Genomic DNA, 21018 nt, shown 5'->3' on the forward strand with positions numbered 1-21018 from the left:
AAAAATACTACATGTATATATCGTTATACTTTTAAACTCTAGTACAATATTATTTGCCGTCAATTCTTTAGTGAGGCGGGGGACAGACTCTGTGAAACTCGGTAAAATCATTAAAGTTTAATGATTGTTAGAAATCTACACGTTACCAAACGATTTTTAGTACTTCCTTTGGTCAGAGATTGAAAGTCAAGGGAAAAGTTATTGTGGAAATTATGGGTTTAGTTATTGCAAAATTAAAGTGCATGATATAACAAGTCCCAGAATCAGAAATAAAATGGGGCAGTAGTAAAATAGGCCCACTTTGAGTCACTGCACTGTTTAGACTGGTGACACAGTCCCAGCGATAAGGCTTTATCCCCTTTCGTGTTTTGGCTTTGTGCCTGATACTGTTGTTGATTATTTTTGCCCTTTGGCTGCGTCAGCGAAAGTTCCTATCGGTGAATAGTGGTGACCATAAGTCGTGAGAGATCTAAAAGAGATGTCATCAGGAGCTTGTAAGATGAAAAGGATCGCTGAAGGGCAGTCCAACAATCAGTGGCCGAAGCCGAGGAAATAGCCTTCTTCAGGCTGGAACCTGGGTGGTGAGTCAAATTCCAGTAGGAGTTGCCGTTTGAAAAGGTAGGTTGAACTGATTGATATATGAAAGGACATGTTTTTTTAAAATAAACCAGCATAACCCCTCTTCAATAAAACAGTGCCAACACATACATTCCCAGCAATGCGAGTAGTATTGTATTATTTGGGGTTTAAACTAATGGTTTTTGAAGACGACACCTTTAACGCTCTCGAGGCGCATCTCTCTCATCGGCATTCTATTTGGATGATTCATTCACTCCATCTTTGAATACGCTCTCTCGACGTTTGCGACGGTCCCTCTCCGTGCCCACCAGCCTCTCCCTTCACAGACCCCCACACCACCACAACCTGATGTGGTCCCCAGTTGACATATACGTGCAACCCTCCGGCTGGAGTCCTCAGGAGCCAGAGTAGACAGAGTGACTGAGGGAAAAAACCCGCGCTTGGAGAGAAAGCTCCTTGTGAACAGAACATAACCCTGGGAACCTGCACATAGAGGTTGGTAGTTGGCCTTTAAGTAGAGTGGTGTTCAAGGCCATGGGCACATAGAAAATCGCAGGTATGTAAGAAATGATATGAAAATGTTGTTTTCTGTAAAAATATAAGTAATGTTATTTAGCATCGCCGTTGTCTATACCTACGATTACAAAACTAAAACTTATTTTGTCTGGACAAAGGCGCGTGTACTCTAGCTCTGCCACCAGGACCAACAAGAGAAACCCATCTGGATAACAGGAAACCTGTGTGACGATGGAGGCGTAAGGATTTCTATGTACTAAGCGTAACGGCCATAGGCACACCCGAGACCACTCAAGAGGCTGCATACGGAGGACTTTGCATCACCAAGACTGGTTGAACACTGAAGCTAAGCAGGGATGCGCGACCCGGGTCAGCTTACACTGGCATGCGGTACACGACACATCCATGGGTACACGAAACCAGGTTCGCAGGGTGCGGCTTGCCACTGATTGGCAAGACCAGGTGTAAGTGATGACCAGCAGGGGGTGCTCACCCTGTGGTCGTGTGTTGGGGGTCCATAACATCCCAGGATAGTGATGGGGACACCTATACGGTCAAAAAGAAAAACCATCCTTCGGGCAGAGACCTGTTAAGTACCGTAGATCCTGCACTCTGTGGGTCATTGAAACTCCCAGCATTGGTTCCTTTTGCCAAAGAAGTAGAGGTGTGACCGTCGGGCAACCTGCCAACTGACATCCCATTGGTCCTCTGATACCATAACGTGCCTTTCCTAACAATCCACCAATATTTTACTGATTTGGCTTCATCCACGCTCTGTCTCCTCTCCACCATAATGCGGGGGTGTGCGGGGTCTTTCCGTGGGGACGCACCTATGGGGCTGCCCCGCCTCAGTCAATCATCGCAGGTGGCTAGCATGCGAAACACTAGGTTGTGGAAGGAATCGAGATAATATCCTCCACAATGTAGAGCAACTTTGAGTGCTATAGAAAAAGAAGAAAAGCGCTATATATAATGTACTGAATTATTATGTAGTATTACATAAAAAAAATTACTAAAGGTCTCAATAGGGCAGCACTCATATATGGATTATGATAAATAAATATAAAGAATTACACCTGAATATTTGTGACTGTGTATACTGCAATGCTGTTTTGTATAAGTAGAATACCCATTACATTATGGTGGCAAATAGGATTCTGCCTTTAAGCATGAATAGCATTCAATACACTAAATTCAAAATAGCATCTCACTACTATTTACAATTTTGTATTTTACTTACACACTATTTAACGGAGGTGTAAAATATTTGAATAAATGTAATTAATTACTGGTACTTGAGTATCTTTTTGTATACTCACTAGGTAGTTTTATCTGAGTATCAAGTATTAGCCAACTTTTACTTACTACATTTTGAATAACGCATCTGTACTTTTTACTTCACTACAATTTGTAATGAGTGTTGCAATTACACATTACATTTTGCATGGCACCTAGCTTTGCTTTTCTGCAGCAGTACTATTTCTGCTACAAAAGAAGTGATACTTCTCAACTTTTTCTTGTTTTTCACTGGCATGTCTCTTTGATAGTGCATTTATGAGTGCCTATATTTAATATAAGTAAAAATACTTAAGTACTGTAAAATCAGACTTTTACTACAAGTTGCTTTGGAATTGGTGACTTTTTAAACTTGGAGTAATTTTCACTGTCTGTACTTTTACAGATACTGTAGCTACTCTTCACACCACTGCTATTTACAAAAATTTACACTTAGCCTCTGCCCTATTTTTATTCTATGTATTGTGGCCAAGTAAAATAAAATCTCTTTATATTACATAAATGACCTCTCAAAATTGTGGTGCACAATTGGAATCCATCATGAATGTGGCGCTTTGTGAAGTGATTGTGCTGGGAAACTGACCACTGATAAAGATGATGGCATGATCTGTGTGTCTTTCCATAACCGCTCGCAGTGGAGGCAGTGAAGAAGGAAGAGCTGACCAAAGTCTCTGTACAGGAACAGCCCTGACTGACACCAGACCACCTCGGCTCACTCTCCACATGTTCTGCCCTGCAAAATGCATGAGGAAAGGGAGGCAAGAGAGACATAAAAAGTAGGAGAATTATAAATAAATAGTTTGTACTGTGGTGACACTGGCTGGATGGATAAAGAGTGTTGTATACCAATAACAGAAGGACTATGAAGATGACAACACTACAAGTCGAGGAAGTGTTTTTGTTAATATATCAAATAACTCCTAAATCAGTTCAAGCTACAAGTATCTACCTTTGAAGAAGAAGATCTCTCCTCGAATCTTGGCAAACTGCATCAAAAACTGGTTGTTACAGCGATCCACAGAACTTGAGACAAAGAGAGACATTTCGTTAAAATTATTTTTCTCTTAATTAAAATACATTGAAACATTTTAGCAAACTAAGAAACATGACTTTGAATATTTAAAGGTATAGTTTACCCCAAAATGAAAATTCTGTCATTATTTACTTGCTCTCACGTTGTTCTTAACCTGTATGAGTTGAACATAAAAGAAGATATTTTGAAGAATATTGGTAGCCGGTAGCCCCTGACTTCCCACTGTATGGAAAAAAAAATACTTGGGAAGTCAATGGCTTTTGGCCACTATTTGGTTACCAGCATTCTTTAATATAATTACATAATTTACAGTTGTTGGGGTGAACTAATCCCTTTAAACATCTTTTGCCGTTTAAAGTCAGCCTGAACCAGTTTTTCTACAATCTGATGTATTTACAAGTTAAAGCATGAATACACCACATGACTCTTAGTCACATATTTCCTCATATTTGCAGTCTAGTCAATACTTGTTGCCGACAAAAAAAAATCAGAGCCTGTCTACAGATTATGGGCAGTCAGAGCTGACAGATTTCAAATATCAAATATTTAGCCCATATTATATAAACACTTATTGTATTGTCATGTGCCTCCTATCAATGAGGCTCATGTTTCTGCTTGAGTTTACACACTAATTGAAAAGTCTGGTAGTGTGTGATACTTGGTAATTTGATCATTTAGTTTTTCTCCAGTTACCTCTCCTAGTGTTTAAAAAATCTGTTATATGTAGTGGTATTCGAGCATATTACTGAAGAATTAGTGTACAGTCATGGCTTAAAGTTTTGTGACATAAATTTTGTGTTTTGCAAAGTTAGCTGCTTAAGTTTATTGTGGTGTTCCTTCAACACTGTTTTTAGATTATTGTGTAGAGTGATCAGATGCATTTTAAATTATTGTTAAAAGCTCCATTGGCCAAAAAACTAACTTTTCACTAAAAAACAAATTTCACTGTTTTTTTGATCCTGACACAAAATGACAGGCTAACATTAATTGACTATAATCAATCAGCAAGCACATGTGAAAAGTGTGGAATGAGTACTAGTCATGTAAAATCCACTATCATACTATTTAGATTGTTAGAGCAGACTGATTGCTATAAAAGGAGGGAAGAAGCACTTCCAGCACATCATTGTGTTCATGTTAACAAAACTTTGCAAAACACAAATTTTATGTCACTGGCCAAAACTTTTGGCCATGACTGTATATAATCATGGGTTTTGATTTAATGTTCAATTCAAAAGGTTTAACTGATTCTTTCTTACCTATGCAAATGACTGTGAGCATGCCGGTACATGTGTGTGTGAGCTTGTGTATTCCTCCATGCCCGGTGACGCGATTGAGTTTCCTTCACAAGAGGTCTGTCCGTTGGAACATGGTTTACCCCTCTCTTACCTGAAGTTCATAAACAGAGACACATGCAGAATATATACTTTGAGTTTTTATGAGCTATAATTGCCAAACAGATATACCAAACCAGATGTTTAATGACAGTTTACCATAAAGGGCTGTGATGTGTTGAAGGTCATGATGTCCAAGGCTGAAGTGTAATGGGTCTCCTAGAGGCCCCTGGTAGTATGGACGCATTACAGATTGGCGTGCTGATGAATGGGTTAGTCCGAGGGCGTGACCAAGCTCATGCACCAGTACCGTGAACAGATCTGTGCCCTCCCGTTGCTGTGTATAAATGTTGCACGACTTGAATTTAGTTATCAATACTGGCTATATATATATATATATATATATATATATATATATATATATATATATATATATATAAATATATATATATATGAGCTGATACTGAATACTTAACCCTATTAGCCTAAAGGTCTCCTGTATCATATTTGATAAGTAAATATCTGAAGCCTCTAAATTATCAACATAGTCAAAATTTTGCTGAAAAATGTTATCTTCTGTCATCTGATTGATAATTTATATAAAAAAAAAAAATTACGTAAAAGGCTTTTCAGTAACATCTACCTTCAGAACATGTCTTTTTTTTGCTATGAAGTCTTTTCTGATTTTTATAAAGTAAAGTAAAAGTAATAAAACCTTTTATATTGTTTATAATTTTGCAAAATTAACCTTACTGGACTAAAGCAACTTCTATCTATACGTATATAAAAAAGCTATATAATATTATATCTATATATAAAAAAAATCATGTTAAAATGTATCAGATATGATACACCAGGCTTTTGAGGAATTTCTCATTCATCATTGTATTGCATTGCATTATGTTTTACCCACAAAAATAAATACTGTAGATCTCTGACCATAAAACTGCATGAGCATTTAAATCTTACTAAAACATATTAATGGGAGATACAGTGTGATAAATGATATTTATATGAATTTTTTTAGTAGTCTGTTATAAAGATCTCATTGGCTATGAAAATATAAGCAACTGCTCAAAATATTTTTTTCTTCAGTGTGGGCCTCTGAATTAGAATGAGCTCATTATTTTCCTTATATCATACTATATAAGAGCCAACAAAGTCTGATGTATAGAATATGATAGCCTCAACACCAAAAAAAAAAATAATAATAATAATAATAATAAAAATAATTTTTAGAACATTTTTTAAAGATGCATTTTGTCTAAAGCTTCAATAAACTATTATATATTTTCAGCTATAATTTCATATTTTAAACAATAAAGATTAAAGGGGTCATATGCGATTTCAAGTTTTCCTTTCTCTTTGGAGCTCTTGGTGAATAAAGAAGATCTGTAAAGTTATCACAACGCGCTGGATAGCTGGCCAATCACAGCACACCTCGCTTTTCAGAGAAAAATACTTACATACTATAGTATGTGCAGCGGGTCGCAGCGCGCATCCGTTGACTAGCGCAAGTTAATTCTCACACTTTAATAGTGTTTACAGCTTCTAACAGGCTGTTTGACGAAGGATAAGTTATTACCTCAAAATGTACATCAGTACGCAGTTTTCCCTATTGCGCGACGTGCCGTAGGTTGCCGACCCCTACGTTAGATGATGGTAAAGCTAATCTTTAAAACAAAAAACATATTTAATAATTTTAATCGAGGGTTAGCAAATCTCAGAATGAATATTTTTATTTCATACTGTACATTATAATTTTGTAAAACTTAAATTCACTTGCTAAAAAAATAATGTGTGTTTTTTATATCTTGTTCATAAGATGAACATTATTGGACTTTACTGTCCTGTTGGCTTTTACTTTGGCTTTGTGCATTATTCCTTACCTTTGATTGTTTTGCAGAATTACCTGGTTGTCTGAATGCCCATTCCTCCTCTGCATCCAAGTGAACTCCACCTGCTCTGCCTGGATCTGATGGGAAAGAAGGCGCATGACCAACAGATCCACCTGCTCCATCAAAGGGATAATCCGTCTCCATGGGGGACCGTGCAAAAAAATCTATTTGGAGATCTGCCCCCTCTGGTCCTCGCACCTATTTGAAATAGTTTCAACACATAGTACTCTATGAACTTACATGAACACAAATGTATTCAGGAACACTGAGTATTAAAAAGTAACCACAACCTCATGGAACTCAAGTAAAGTTGGATCGGCCCACACTCTGAGTGCATAGTACACAAGGGAGCGAATCATTTCACGGGGACAGTTTGAGAGGACGCCGGGTAAGAACGCAGCCTGAGAAAAAAACAAAGAATAATAGACCAAGATACATTTGCTGAGGTGTTTTTTTTTTTATATTTTACTTTGCTGTGATGCTGTACATCAAGTAAGTGAAAGCAGGATGGAAAAAAACAGGCAAAAAAAAACACAACTGGTAAAATAAATCAGGCTAACCTCCAGTTGATATTTCTTCTTGTCCCGGTAGAAACTGCTCTTTTCATCCTTTGATTTTGCATATCACTGTGTAGTGTTGATGTCTGAATGGTTTGGTCATCATCGTCTGGAAGTGAACACCGGGGGGTCTGCATCAGTTGAACTGTCTCTTTCATCTGTGAGAGGAAGGCAAGGGTGAAGATGAAGGTACAATAGAAGATTATGAAATAAGATTGAGATTTAAAAAACCATCGTGGGGGACATACTGTTTTTCATACCTAACACTCCTGTATCATTCAAACCAGCAAACCTCTGCATTTTCTTCACTGCTTGAGTGACAGCTGTCCAGGCCTGTAACTGACCTGTAGAGGGATCAGGGGGCGGGAGATATCCATACTTTGTGAGCCAATCCTGCCAACAGAAACAATAATGAAACCATAAATATTCAAATACACCACCATTGAAATTTTTTAAAAGAGAAATTAATACTTTATTCAGCAAGGATGCATTTGAACGATCAAATGAATGCTGATTTTTGTCAACTTTCTATTCATTAAAATATGACCATTTCCACATTATTATTAACCAGCACAACTGTTCAACGTTTCAACACTTATAATATAAAAAAACACCAAATAGCATATTCAGCTTTTCCATTAGCATAATAAATTTTAAAAATATGCTCGATTATTTATCAAATAAATGCAGCCTTGGTAAGCATAGAGAAACTTTTCTCTCAAAAACATTAAAAAAATCTTTTAGCATTTCTAAGCATTTTATGATAATTGTTGGTAAATTATGTAATGCATTTGTAAATGATAAACAAAATTCATGATATATAAAAGAACAGATTACAATCTTTTTAAACAAACTTTTTTACTAAAAAAACTAAACTAATGTGAAAAAATGTGCACAAATGAATCATACACAATAAGAAGCATTATAGGATAAATTTCATGTTGACTTTTAATATAAGACTACAACACTGAAAAATCTTTTTCCAACTGCAGGTGAAACTGTAAATCATGTAAAACTTCCAACACATTCTCACCACAAGTTTGATGCTCTCATCTTCTGTGGGCAACACAGTGGGTAAAGCAGTAGACATAAACTGTGCTCGCCAAAGTGGTTGGGAGGGTAATCTTTATCAAGCAATTTTCCATAAACTTCCATTATAGGTCCACACCTGTAGAAGACAACTACTGTCCAAAACATCGCCATCATACTGAGATGTTTATACATCATATGCTTTGAATAGTAGAACTATGAAACCAATTCTGTTGAATAGATATGCAAATCTCATGTCCTCCTTAGTCAAGTGATTTCAATGATGTCATCTTTGCTGAATCAGAGATGGTGGCCTCTCTTGTGTTGAGGAATAGTAGGATTGATGCCAGCACTGTAAATGCAGAGTTTTGGGGGTCATTTAATGGATTTATACAAGATTGTGTTCTATAGTATTCTAAAAAAACTTTATATAAGATGATAAATATAAATCTGTAGTGCAATCTAATCAAAAGTTAGGACCTCTTTCGGTCCTAAAATAAATTTACTTCACTACAACTGCTGATTGCTTTGATTGTAATGCTGCATGACTGAATTGCAGATGTGGCTAGTATCAAAGAGAAAAGGAGGAAGAGGCTACAGAGGTTTTTATGTGTTTTTCATTTTAAAGGAAAAGGGTACAATACCCCAGATGTGACTGGGAAGTGAGGCTTTAATTAAATTAGCATGTGTCATTTCATCTTAAAGAAATGTGGGAGATGGCGGGCTGTACGAGTAAGTCCGAGGAGGAGAGATGGGGGGAATGGGGCATGTGAAAATAAGAGTTATGGAATAATGGAATTAAAAGGAAAACACTGCCAGTATCAGACGGACAAAAAGACAGAGGACCGTATACGAAAGGGAGAGAGACTGACGGGAAAAAGGGGAAGAGACACGTAGTATGCATGCAAATATGTATGGATTTATTAGTGTCTGAGAGATGAGACATTGACCCAGTCACAGAAAGACAGTAGGGGAGAATCTGCATAAATGTGACGGTCAATAAATGTAATAACCTAATGCATCGGCATGCCATTTATGATATGCAATTCAGTCAACATCCCAGAATATCTGACAGTTCCAGATGTGTGGAATTTATGTCAAATTTATGTCAAACACACAGCAAATTAAATTAAAACCAAATTATTTTAAAACAATAAAATTAATAATTATAATTAAGCATTTTTTTATTAGTAGTATTAATAACAGTATATTAAATGAACTGCTGTTGTAAAAATGTAAGTAAGTAAGTAAGTTGTGTTTTTAGTGTCATCATTTAATTTCATGTTTGTTCAATATCAACTTGGTTTGTCTTGCTCTGTTTACATGTCCTCTGAAGTCATGTTCTCAAGACTGTGCTCTATACTCTAAATTTCAGGATATGTCTAGAATTTACATAATGCTTTAAAACACTATATAGACAAATTATATACTCTGCATTCTGTACATTATAAAGCTTTATCATTCATTGTTATCATTTACAAATTATCACATGATGTACTATAATGTAGACTAAGTGACAAGAAAGAAATAAACATCAGTTCTTGTGCTTCTAGTTAAACAGTTTTCAGACTTTTTCAAATTTAATTGATGCAGGTAATGACTGTTAACATGTTAAAGATGTTTAAGACAAACCAAAGGATCCAGAATCATTTTAATCTTCTCCCACACTGATAAGCTCAAGATAGTCATACAACAACAAAGCAAACTTTTTGCAAAGAAAACAGAAAACATTTTTATGCCAAGATGAAGTTAAAGCAATGAATGATCTTATTCAAAACATAATGAAATGGGGCATGCTTACCTTCACAACGTCTTTCCTCTTTGCTCTCGCCTGCTCTGTCCCGTTGCCCTCCTTCTCTGTTCCTGAACAGATGTTGGGTATTCTCTCATCTCCTCAACTGGACCCCTCCCTGCCCCTTTCTGCCTCTGCACTCACACAATGGACTCCTAATACCCCCTCAATAATGTAACCCACCCACCCTTCGCTTGCTAAGTGCATCGGGCATTTTGCTCACCTCTCTCTCTCTGTGCTTGGAAGATACCAGTGTTGAAAAAGCCTCTTTATATCCAGCGAGGAGATTTAGATACATGCTTAGTTGCACATGTCCATCCCACTCTTTATCAAATTTCATATACTTCATATTCAAATGACTTACATAGATTTAAATAACAGATGAAACACTAAAGTGATTCTAAACATAGTACAAGAACATTTACATATTTATATACAGTATGCATCCTTTAATGTGAGATCTCAGTCAACTGCCGGATTAGGGGTTTCACTTTATCTTTGGGCTTGTGCTAGTGTGGATATATTGGGATTAAATCCTTTTTAACGAAAGGATTAAAAAAATAAATAATTACAAACGAAGATTGGAACAGATCTAGCTAAATGCATTGTTGCTATTTGGTCCTATGACATATAATATTTAGGATATACACCTTCTTTGTTGTCAATTTCTGTATTTAAAAAATGTAAAAGTTTGTTGGCACATTATAAAATTAATGAAAACCTGTGATTTCTGTGCAGTGGTTAACTTGTTCAAACTTGTATTGTGACAAAAAAAAAAAAAAAAAAAAAGCAAGAGAGAGAAACCACATTTCCAGATGGGGCTATCTGTCTTTTTTGCTGGATAATACTGTAAGGGAGTCCCCAATGGAGTAGCTGGATTGGAAAAGCATACTTACAAGGGCAAAGGAGGCGTGTGCTGAATGCTTTATAGTATAACTTGACCTCCTGATCTGGTAAACATCTCTTAGTGTATAACCTGTCAAAGAGAACTGCAAACTGGCCAAAAAAAACTTTCAAAACAACAGAGTGAGAGAGAGAGATAGAGAGAGAGAGAGTGCAGTATGAGCAAAGGATGTATTATGTGCCTTGTTCTGCTCGCTGCTAATGATTTTGACCTGCAGGTCTAAGTGTGCGGCCTAGAGGGGCACGTATGTGTTCAATGTATTTTTAGAAAGATTCACAAGGCAGGAAGTTTATATGTGAATGGAAGTGTGTGTTCAAAAGAGAGCGATCAAGAGCCACAAAAGACCATAATCTCAAGAACTTCCTTGTCTCCAAAGACAACTGAGATGCCTTAAGAAGAACTCCACAATACAGATATTCATTGTGCACCCAAGACATGGGAACCTCAACGTTGCTCTCACTGAGGAACGGCACGGGAATTTCTTACTATGGTCACCTCTGACTAATACCACAAAAGATAGACTCCCGGCCCAGTGAGTCCCACTCATCCTGCAATTCTGTTTAGAGAAAAGTATTCTATTTCACTGTTTAAAAGTATGGGCTCAGTAAGACTTGTTTTTAAAACAAATTAATAGTGGCCACAGACACAGTTACTTAATCAAAGTGACATTAAGAACATACTGTTTAGTTTAACATTCTATTCATCAAAGAATCCTGAAAAAAAAGAGTTGAGCAGCACAACTGTATTCAAACATCAGATAATCTATGGATCTAATAATAATAAAAAAAATGGTTTCTTAAGCAGCAAATCAGCATATTAGAATGATTTATGAAGACTGGAGTAACAAACAAACAAACAAATAAAATATAGCTCTAATCAGCAATTAGGGCCTAGCACTACAGAAGCAAGCATCAGACCAAACTGCAGGAATGAGTAATTGAAGGCCATTTTAGGATGGTTGTTGTCAAAACGGCTGAAAAATTATAAATACATGACTTAAGTAACATGATTTATTGGCTTATCACGTTTGACCAATAGGTGGCGCTGTTAACAAATCGATGTGGTGTGTTCCGCGTGAGTTGACAATGGCACACACAAAGTTTGGTGTCAATATGCCAAAGCATTGCAGAGATACAGCCTCAAGTGTCATTTTGGCATCATGCCTCAAATTCGTTGCGGTAGTATGCGAAAACGGTTTTATCAACACAAAATCCATAGCTTTTTGTCAGCATGGTCTGAAGATGATATGATTAGATCTTGGTGAAAATTGGACCAACGGTTCTAGGAGGAGTATGAAAAAGTAGGGGTTTTTTTAAAGAAAAATCAAAATAGCGGAGAGGAAGTTTGGCTGATATGGGCAATATTGGTATCACTGTTCTCAGCATGACCCAAGGAACATATTAAGACCAGTCCTCATTACAGTTGGCAAAATTCACAGAAAGCTATTAGCATGTTTTTAAAAAATTCATTATAACTTTTGACCACAAGGTGGCACTGTCTCAAAACTTTTTGAGTACTTTCAGGTCATGGTCTCGATGGTACATAAAAGATTCGTAATGGTATACCAATCCATTCATAAAATATAGCATTTTATATCATAATAATCTATTATAGTCAATGTCAATTTCATGTTTTGTTCAATTATAGTTTTTTAAGTGATAAAATGCAACGTTGCACAAACCATAAGGCAAAACCTGGCATGTTTGGTATCATGGGACTTGGCAAGGATTCAGAAGTCTAAAAAGGTAACTCCCGTGAAAATAAGTCGAACACACCCAAAGTTATAAGCATGTGAATATTTGATTTTACCACTAGGTAAACTTCTCAGGCTCCTTCAGGGCATCGTGCTGATGACCCATACCAAGTTCCGTAACGATACATCTATGTTTTCATTCAAATCAGAATGATTCACCGAATCTAAAGAGACCAGTTTTGTGATTTTTGGCCAAACCATTCAGAAGTTATAAGCAAAAAAAAATGAATTTTTCATATCTCCTGACCACTAGGTGGCACAGTGCCAAAAACACTGCAGGTAGTCTCAGGTCATGCTTGTTATAACACACACCAACCCTGCGTTCCATTCAGAAGGGCTCGTCCCTATGCCCTAATCCCTTCAATGGGTTTACCCTCCAGAGTGAAGAGCTTTGCAGGGTTGAAGGGTGTAGGGGACCAAACACCTGTTCGTTGAAGTGCCCTTCTGCGTCATCATCACATGCCCCACACAGAGGCGCCATCATCATGCACAGAGACTGCACAAAGGATCATGGGAGCCCGAAGTGTCCATCAGTTGTACCCTTCAAAAAAATGGCCAGTTTTGAGCACTTCGGTTGTTTTTGGAACGACCCTGCAATATGGCTGTCATGATTGTTTTCACTCTGAAGTGCCCTTTGGAGGGCGATATAACCCGTTTGGAATGCACCGCAAGTTTGGTCTCAATATGCCAAACTGTTGCGGAGATACTGCCTCACATCCATTTTTCTGTGCATTTCGTCAAATTCGTTCACGCGTTATTCGAGAATGGTTTGAAGAATCAACTTAAATTACTTAGCTTTTTTTTGGAGTGTTATGTTGAATATATGGTTTGATTTTTGTGAGAATCAGACAAACCGTCTAGGTGGGGTTAGTTAGGTTTTTTTTTTGAAAAATTTTTAGTGAGCAAACTTCGGTTAGCTTGCGATTGTTCATTCAAACTCGGCATGAGCCAAGGATTTCAGAGGAAAAACAATGTTTTCCCTTATGTGCCTTACGGTTCAAAAGTTATTAGCATAAACATGAGTGAAACTTTGGATAAGCGGTGGCAACTGAGTTTGAGTTTGACCCCCAATTTGCTATGGTTAATGTAGTCTTCTGTAGCCAGACCTTCAGACTGACCGTCTGGAAATCCATGGCAGCTTTCATTGGCCAAGGCCTGCCCATGAGTCCATTTGACCGACATGTCTAACAACCAATCACAGTTCTTTTCATTCAGCGTCACGTTTTGGGGCATGGAAATGTCGCCACAATATCAGACCAGTGTGTAAAACTCTGGGATGTTTTTTAAAAGATTCTATGCCGGGAACTTTTGAAACTACAGTGTTTAGTTTATCCTGATAAGCGCTCGTCATCACAATTTGTAAACCCTACAAACTTGCTTCTTTCATGAGGGTGGTTGGTGCCAAGGTATCTTTGTTTCCAGGTGGAACATTATATAACGCAACACACACGTCTCGCGGAAATCCTGTAGAATTCAACCAATCCGATGACGACTTCGAAACTCTTAAAGGTTTTCCACTTTTGTGTCCCATATGCATCAGACGTTTAGCCAACAGTCCGTAGGCATGATGTCTGAGGCTGAGACTATGGGATTCTTGAAACTGTCATTTATCAGTGTGCCAAATTTCACAACTTTCCTGCAAGTGGTTCTATAGACTCAAGAGCGGAAGAAGAAGAAGATCAAGCTGAAAATTCAGAACTGAAAGGAAGAAAATTATATTTTATTTAAAGTTATTAAAATTGTAATATTTCACAGTATTGTACTAATATTTATATTATTTTTTAACAAATAAAAGCAGGCTTGGTAAACCATACACAACACACACACTTGGCAGTACTTTAAAACGTTGTTGGCTCTTAAAATAAATAGCTTTTGATGGTCCATTTTTTTGATTAATCTTTTGATAAATATGTAAATGTTAATCGACAGCATTATATAGAAATCTACGTGATCTTCGACAATAGCCTGTCATATAACAAAACAAAACTATAAAGTGTAAGAAAAAATGGAAATTTCGGAGATTGAACCCGGGGCCTCTCATAACCTATGCAAAGCATGCGCTCTACCACTGAGCTAAAAACCTATACATCGACCAGACCGACCTACAACATAGCACTGCAAACTGTAGAGTTCGAAGCTCATAAACAGTAATGTTGACTTAACGGGAATCTATGGCTGCATAACTAAATCATTCAGACGCAGACAAGGCATAAAGCATCTCTCTGAATCATAAATCCGCTTCCGCATAAACCGACAACATTTCACTTACGGAAGTTCCTTCGTCCAATTCTACAGTAGTGAAACCAAAACATTTCCAGCTATGTGAAACTCGTATTGATTTTTACCTCCGTGATTATTTGTTTTCATTGAGGCTTGTTTGAAAGAAATAGCTAAACAACAAATAACGTCACGATTAATGTTCTCTGCTGGACGAACTTTTTTTGTTGTTGTTCAAGACTGTGCTCTGTCAGCACAAACATGATTAATTTTGGGACAGGGTGAGGCAGGATTATGGAGGATATTATTTGTCTCAGCTCGGGCAGCGACGACGACGACGACTCTGATTTAGAGGTTATAAGCAGTTATAATGATGACAAAGAAGACGCAGTTCCGTTCATTCGAGGACAATTGCTCCCAGTCACACCTGTAAGTTTATTCAACTATTTTTTATGCAGTTGTCTGTACCACATCACGGTTTGCTTATTTTTTTTAGCCGTTTGCACGTTATCAGTTTCTATGCAGAACATGAGAACTTTCACGTGGTGTCCACATGCAAAAATGCATATTTGTTTTAGAGTGATGCGTAAACTCACTCTTGTTTCTAACCGCACGTGGTTTTTGCTTTTTTATACATGACGCACGGACCTTAGCTGCAGGAGACGCTGGCACGCGCACAGGTGAAGTTATTTCGAGTTATTTATAATTTTTTTTAAAATAGATTTTTCATCGGTTTGCGGAACACAACAACCGTCAAGAACAAAACTTAAAATTAAATAAATATATTTTAAATAATTAAATTAAACAAATTATTATTTTATTGTATGTTACATACATGTTTTGTTTATCGTATTTCATTTTAGATCTAATTTTAATTATTTTGATGTCAAAGCAGTGTTTATCGATAAATTAACAGACGCGCGTTTAGAAGATTACATTGCATTTTACCTGCATTTTATATATATTGGCCAGTCGAGTTTAACTGACCGCTCATCCGGGAAACCAGTGTTTCTCAAGTAAGCTACTTAAATAATATAATCTTTAATCAGTATTTAATATCTATCTATTTATTTATTTGGACACATAGCAGTGTAATAAGTGGGACAAATGTAAAAGTAAAACAATGTAAAACCATAGAAAAGTCAATACCAATCTTTCATTGTATTTCTTTTGGTTTCTCCCACTTTATTTGTTATTTGTTTGTCTCAGGTCCTCATCGATATCACAGGCCACAACTTCACCCCTCCAAGGCGAAGATGCTCAAAAAGAGATACATGCTCCTCCCTAGAAGTTATAGATCTAAGTGAAGATGATCCTCCTGATGATGTTGGTGTGCAGAAACCATCGCCAACTTTGCCATCAGTAGAAAGCAGAGCCAAGAAAGTGCATGTAACACCGGCATCTTTTGGAAGAGCTCAAGAATCAAAAACTCAAACCTGTATTGGCAAAGATGTGGCTAATTCAGTGTGTTTTATAGGAAGCAGTATGCAGTCTGTTGTCTCTAAGTCACTCATTCAGGAGAGCACTCTCACAGATGTGCTCCAAAGTACAGAAGATTATTTGCATCAGGACACAAATTGTAATTCAAGCTTGTCATCTGAGCAGCTGAGCTGGGTTAAGTCTTTGGAACATTGTGGGCCCAGTGATAAAAGCAAAAATCCATTCAAATGTGAATCTGAGGTATTAAAGAACTCTGTTGCAGATGTATCGCAGAACACTAAAGACACACAGCTTAGTACACCAGCTGTCGGCAGCATAGAAGCAGACCAAGAAGACAATCTTGACTCATCACAAAAATGGGAAGACAGTTTTCTCTCTCCTTACAATATTGACAGTCCATATTACTGTCCGAGTGAGGTAGATGCTTATATATTCTCTGATTCATCCATTAAGTCTGAAGATAATGATAATCCGTTTACAACATGCAACAGTCAACAGTCATTTCAAACCTCTGAGCTTCCTTCTGCTTCTCATAATGCATCAATGTCCAATGCACTTTCATTAAAAGAGGACGGTGAAACAATGAATAACGGCAAAAATGAGGACCTACATAATCAGGTTCATCCTGAGTCTTTGTCCCCCTCCATACCTACCTCATCTAGGGCATCGCCTCCCTGGAGCCCTGAGTTTTTGTCTAAACAGAGTAAACCCAACAGTCCCACTTCCACAGAGATTCTTGCCAGTGACACAGCAGCACATTCGCCTGATCTGTTTATATTGAGCTCACCAAGTAGCTCCTTGAGCTTCCTCATTTCGCAGCCCTCCTCGCCCAATCTTCCAGAGAGAACAGAGCAAAAGAGAAATGATTCAGATGCAGGATCCCCAGAAAGCCCCCCATCAGGCTTTGGGACACAAGCAGCGATAGCGACGAAGAAAATGTGCTGGATAATATGGAGTCAGATGTGTCTGAAAACAATTCAGAAGATAGACAACATATCTGTCTGACTCAGTACAGAAAATTTAGCCAGTGCATGAGTGGAATGGTTCCACACATGGTAAGACATTTTGATGTGCACATTGATATTTTAATAGATAGATTTAAAGGGATACTCCAAAAGTCTTTCGTCTACTTATGCTGTCACAGATGACTTTTTTTTCTTCAGATGAACATAAACACGTTTTTTTAGAAAAATAATCCACGTGAGAAGAGATGTGAAAGCACAGAGGACAGTAATTTCTTGTGTTTCACAACATGCAAACATGAGTTCAAAGTTCAAATTATATTTTGGGGGTCCTGTACACATGCATTATATGGACTATATGGACTTATGATTTTTTTCTGAAACTCTTCAGGTTTCTGAAGTAAGAAAGTCATATTTACTCACCCTCAAACCATGCCAGATGTATTTCATTTTTGGGTGGAGTATCTGTTTAATAGACAATATTTATAATATGGTTGTTTTCATATTGGTACTCTGTGTATACATCATTTTAACATGAATCATACAGACTTTTGTGTTTACCTCAGCCCTTAGGACCAAAATTGCAGCAAGACAAACCCTTTGGTCTCAACCTGAACATGTGCCAGAGAATTTGTGAATATCCTACAATACGAAATAGATGTCAGTCAGTCAATTTCTGTTTTTAACAGGATGACGATGAGGAAGACGAACACTATGGTCCCGCTGAGCCTCTATGTCGTCAGAGCCTTAGCTTAGTCTACAGCACTATTGAGGAGAATTACCCAGAAGGCACTCTTCAGCTGCTTTCTGACTTCATTCAGCCTCGGTATTACCCACCAGTGGATATTACGACACACCTGCTCAGGGGGATTTTCTTAAACCCACAAAGCCCTGATGTTTTAGTCATAGAGGCCTATAACCTATTGATGAAGACTCAGAGGTGAGTGTGATCACAGCTGCAACTACTTGGTTTAAAAACAGTTATGGGGAGTATGAACATTTAAGTTTTCATGAGAAAGTCAAGTGTAAACAAAAAATGATGTGTAAAACATACAATTCATGTTTATTTTATAAGTTGTTTGTTTTTATATGTTAAGTACCATCCTGTGGATGCTTCTACGGTGCCGTGCGATTGGGAACTGATGAAGTCAGTTATGAAAGAACAGGTATATACATTTAACACTTAAATAATAAAAAATGGCATTAAGTATAATGTTAAGTAATGCTTTTATTTCTTCAACATTCTGTGCTTCATTATTCCTGTCTTAAGGATGACGGTAATAGGTTGCGGACGAAGGTTCAGTACATGCTCCTGCAATATATGTTGCAGGTATTAGAAGACGATTTTCATTTTAAACTCAGGTCTCAGTGTCTTCTTCACTCTGTTGCAAAGAAGATGCTTTCATGTGGCAATGAAACAATTGGGCAAGTCAAGTGAGTTATATTCTCTATTTTTGGAGCTGTTTTTATTTAAGCCCCAAATTTGCAATTGGTTTTGGCTTGGCATAATACTTTATTCTTGTTCTTAGGGATATAATAGTTTGGATTATGAATGCTGCTAAGGAGTCAGTGAACCACTCAAAAGATGTGGAATATCCAAAGAAAGAGGACAACTATCTTAAGTATATGAAGTGATATTTTTTACACTATTGTTCAAAAGTTTAGGGTCAGTAAGATTTAAAAAAAAAAAAAAATTATTAATACTTTTATTCAGCAATGATGCATTAAATTGATCAAAAGTGACAGAAATATATGCTTTTAATGTTGCAAAAAAATTCTATTTTAAATGAATGTTGTTCTTTCTATTGATCAAAGAATCCCTCCACAAAAGGATATCACATTACCACACAAATATTAAGTGGCAAAACTACTTACATGATTGATAATATATAAGAAAATGTTTCTCGATCAGCATATTAGAATGATTTCTGATGGATCATGTAAAACTGAAGAGTGACTGCTGAAAATTCAGCTTTGCCATCACAGAAATTAATTGCATTACAAGTATATTAAAATAGAAAACGTTTTAAAATGGTAATAATATTTTACAGTCTTCCTATTTTTACTGTATTTTTGATCAAGTTTATGAAAAAAATCTTACCGACCCCAAACATTGAATGGTAGTATAGCATAACATTTCTATCAGTGATATATTTTTGCCGTGCAACAACAGTTGATAGATACATTAACTTTATTTTGTTTCAGGATTGTGTTATCTCTTCAGAGGATGTTAACATTGGCCTTGGAAGTGGACAAGAACCCCAACTACAGTTCAGACAAACTCTCAGAAGAACTCTTCAGTTGTCTTAGCAGAATGCATTCTTGCAGGCAGATAAGGCAAACAAACAAAAAAAAACCCCCACAGAGAACCAGTATAATCAGTGCTTGCACTATTTACATTTTGCAATCATTAGAGCTTTATTGGATGTTCTCTAAATGAAGTGTTTTTGCTGCTCTTTGTATTATAGCAGTGCATTTATGTACATTTCTAATTATGCTTTCTTTCTCATTGTGTGTGCTAGACTCTTGTTGCTGAGAACTTTGGATAGCAAGCTGCTGAAATGCAAGTTGTTGAAGCTGCTGTTGGATGAGGCTTGTTCTCAGAAGACAGGCTTGCCCATGTCTCTAAACTTGCTGCTACACTACTTTAAGAGCTCCACACTGGCCTCAGACCCCTCTGTAAAAGATCATTGCACTATTTCATTACAAATTAGCATTTTGCATTGTTATTCTACATAACAGCTGAACTCACATGCTCTCCCTGCATGGTGTGCCAGGATGGAGCAGAGAAGTGGAGAAAATGGGATGAACTCCTTCAGCTTCTGTGGATGCTGATGCTCAGTTATGAAGAAGTTGTGACAGGTAACAAACCAGTGCTAGCACAGCTTTTTCAGCCAATAAATAAGACATTTTAAGTGATCAAATATAGCCAACATTGTAGTTTTTTTAATCTACCTTACTTTCAACCTTTGTTCCTCAGGTCATCTGCACTTCCCCATCACAAAGCGTTTTGATAGGAGGCATGCTCCTATTTGGAAATCGAATGATCGAGTGAAATGCTCGGAAGTGCAAGAGGCAGTGGACATCTTCCTGTCACGTGCAGCCAACGATATCGGCCATGCTCTCTCCATGGAAATGCAGGATTTATTATCCCAACTACAAGAACACATGACTGACATGTCCAGTGTTACTACAAGTCATTAAACCTTTTATAATAACTTTGTTTGGACAGTTTTTAAAATAAATTTATTTTTTATACAATTTGTGTGTTTGTTTACTATGCAAACCAACCAAGAACAATTATTATTATTATTATTATTATTATTATTATTATTATTATTATTATGCTCTCCCCATTGAAATCCATCTCATCTACAGGAACATATAACAGACATCATTAAACCTTTAATAATACCTTTTTTAAATAAATGTATTTTTATATTACTATTTCATATCATTATTTTATTTTTCAGTCGCAGACATAAAAGATGAATCCCGCACACTGCTATAGCCTGCAATTTATATTCTGATGCAACAATTTTGGTCATGCAAGCTTCAGGATTTCAAATGTTGCATTGAAATGGTTTGCAAGCTATAGCAGTGTGTGGTATTTTTGTCAGACTATTTTGCTGTTATAAATTCCTGTGCACCTGCTTATATGATTTTCAATAAGTTGTGTGGCATTTAATTTATGTTTAGACTCCCAAA

General features: G+C 36.9%; 1 protein-coding gene and 1 pseudogene across 1 annotated transcript; one reads left to right on the top strand and one right to left on the bottom strand.

Moving 5' to 3' along the window:
* Window positions 1-2900: 2900 nt before the first annotated feature.
* LOC122144471 lies at window positions 2901-8419 on the bottom strand (annotated as a pseudogene).
* Window positions 8420-14793: 6374 nt separating this feature from the next.
* LOC109066224 (SUMO-interacting motif-containing protein 1-like) lies at window positions 14794-20571 on the top strand. Its single transcript, XM_042755384.1, has 10 exons — window positions 14794-15337; window positions 16118-17403; window positions 18000-18250; window positions 18386-18476; window positions 18581-18744; window positions 18840-18932; window positions 19516-19647; window positions 19833-19989; window positions 20088-20172; window positions 20291-20571. The coding sequence occupies exons 2-10, from the start codon at window positions 17299-17301 to the stop codon at window positions 20512-20514; spliced, it is 1302 nt and encodes a 433-aa protein (XP_042611318.1). The 5' UTR covers window positions 14794-15337; window positions 16118-17298; the 3' UTR covers window positions 20515-20571.
* Window positions 20572-21018: the final 447 nt, after the last annotated feature.

The sequence above is a fragment of the Cyprinus carpio genome, unplaced genomic scaffold, assembly GCF_018340385.1.
Source record: "Cyprinus carpio isolate SPL01 unplaced genomic scaffold, ASM1834038v1 S000006694, whole genome shotgun sequence".
Classification (NCBI taxonomy): domain Eukaryota; kingdom Metazoa; phylum Chordata; class Actinopteri; order Cypriniformes; family Cyprinidae; genus Cyprinus; species Cyprinus carpio.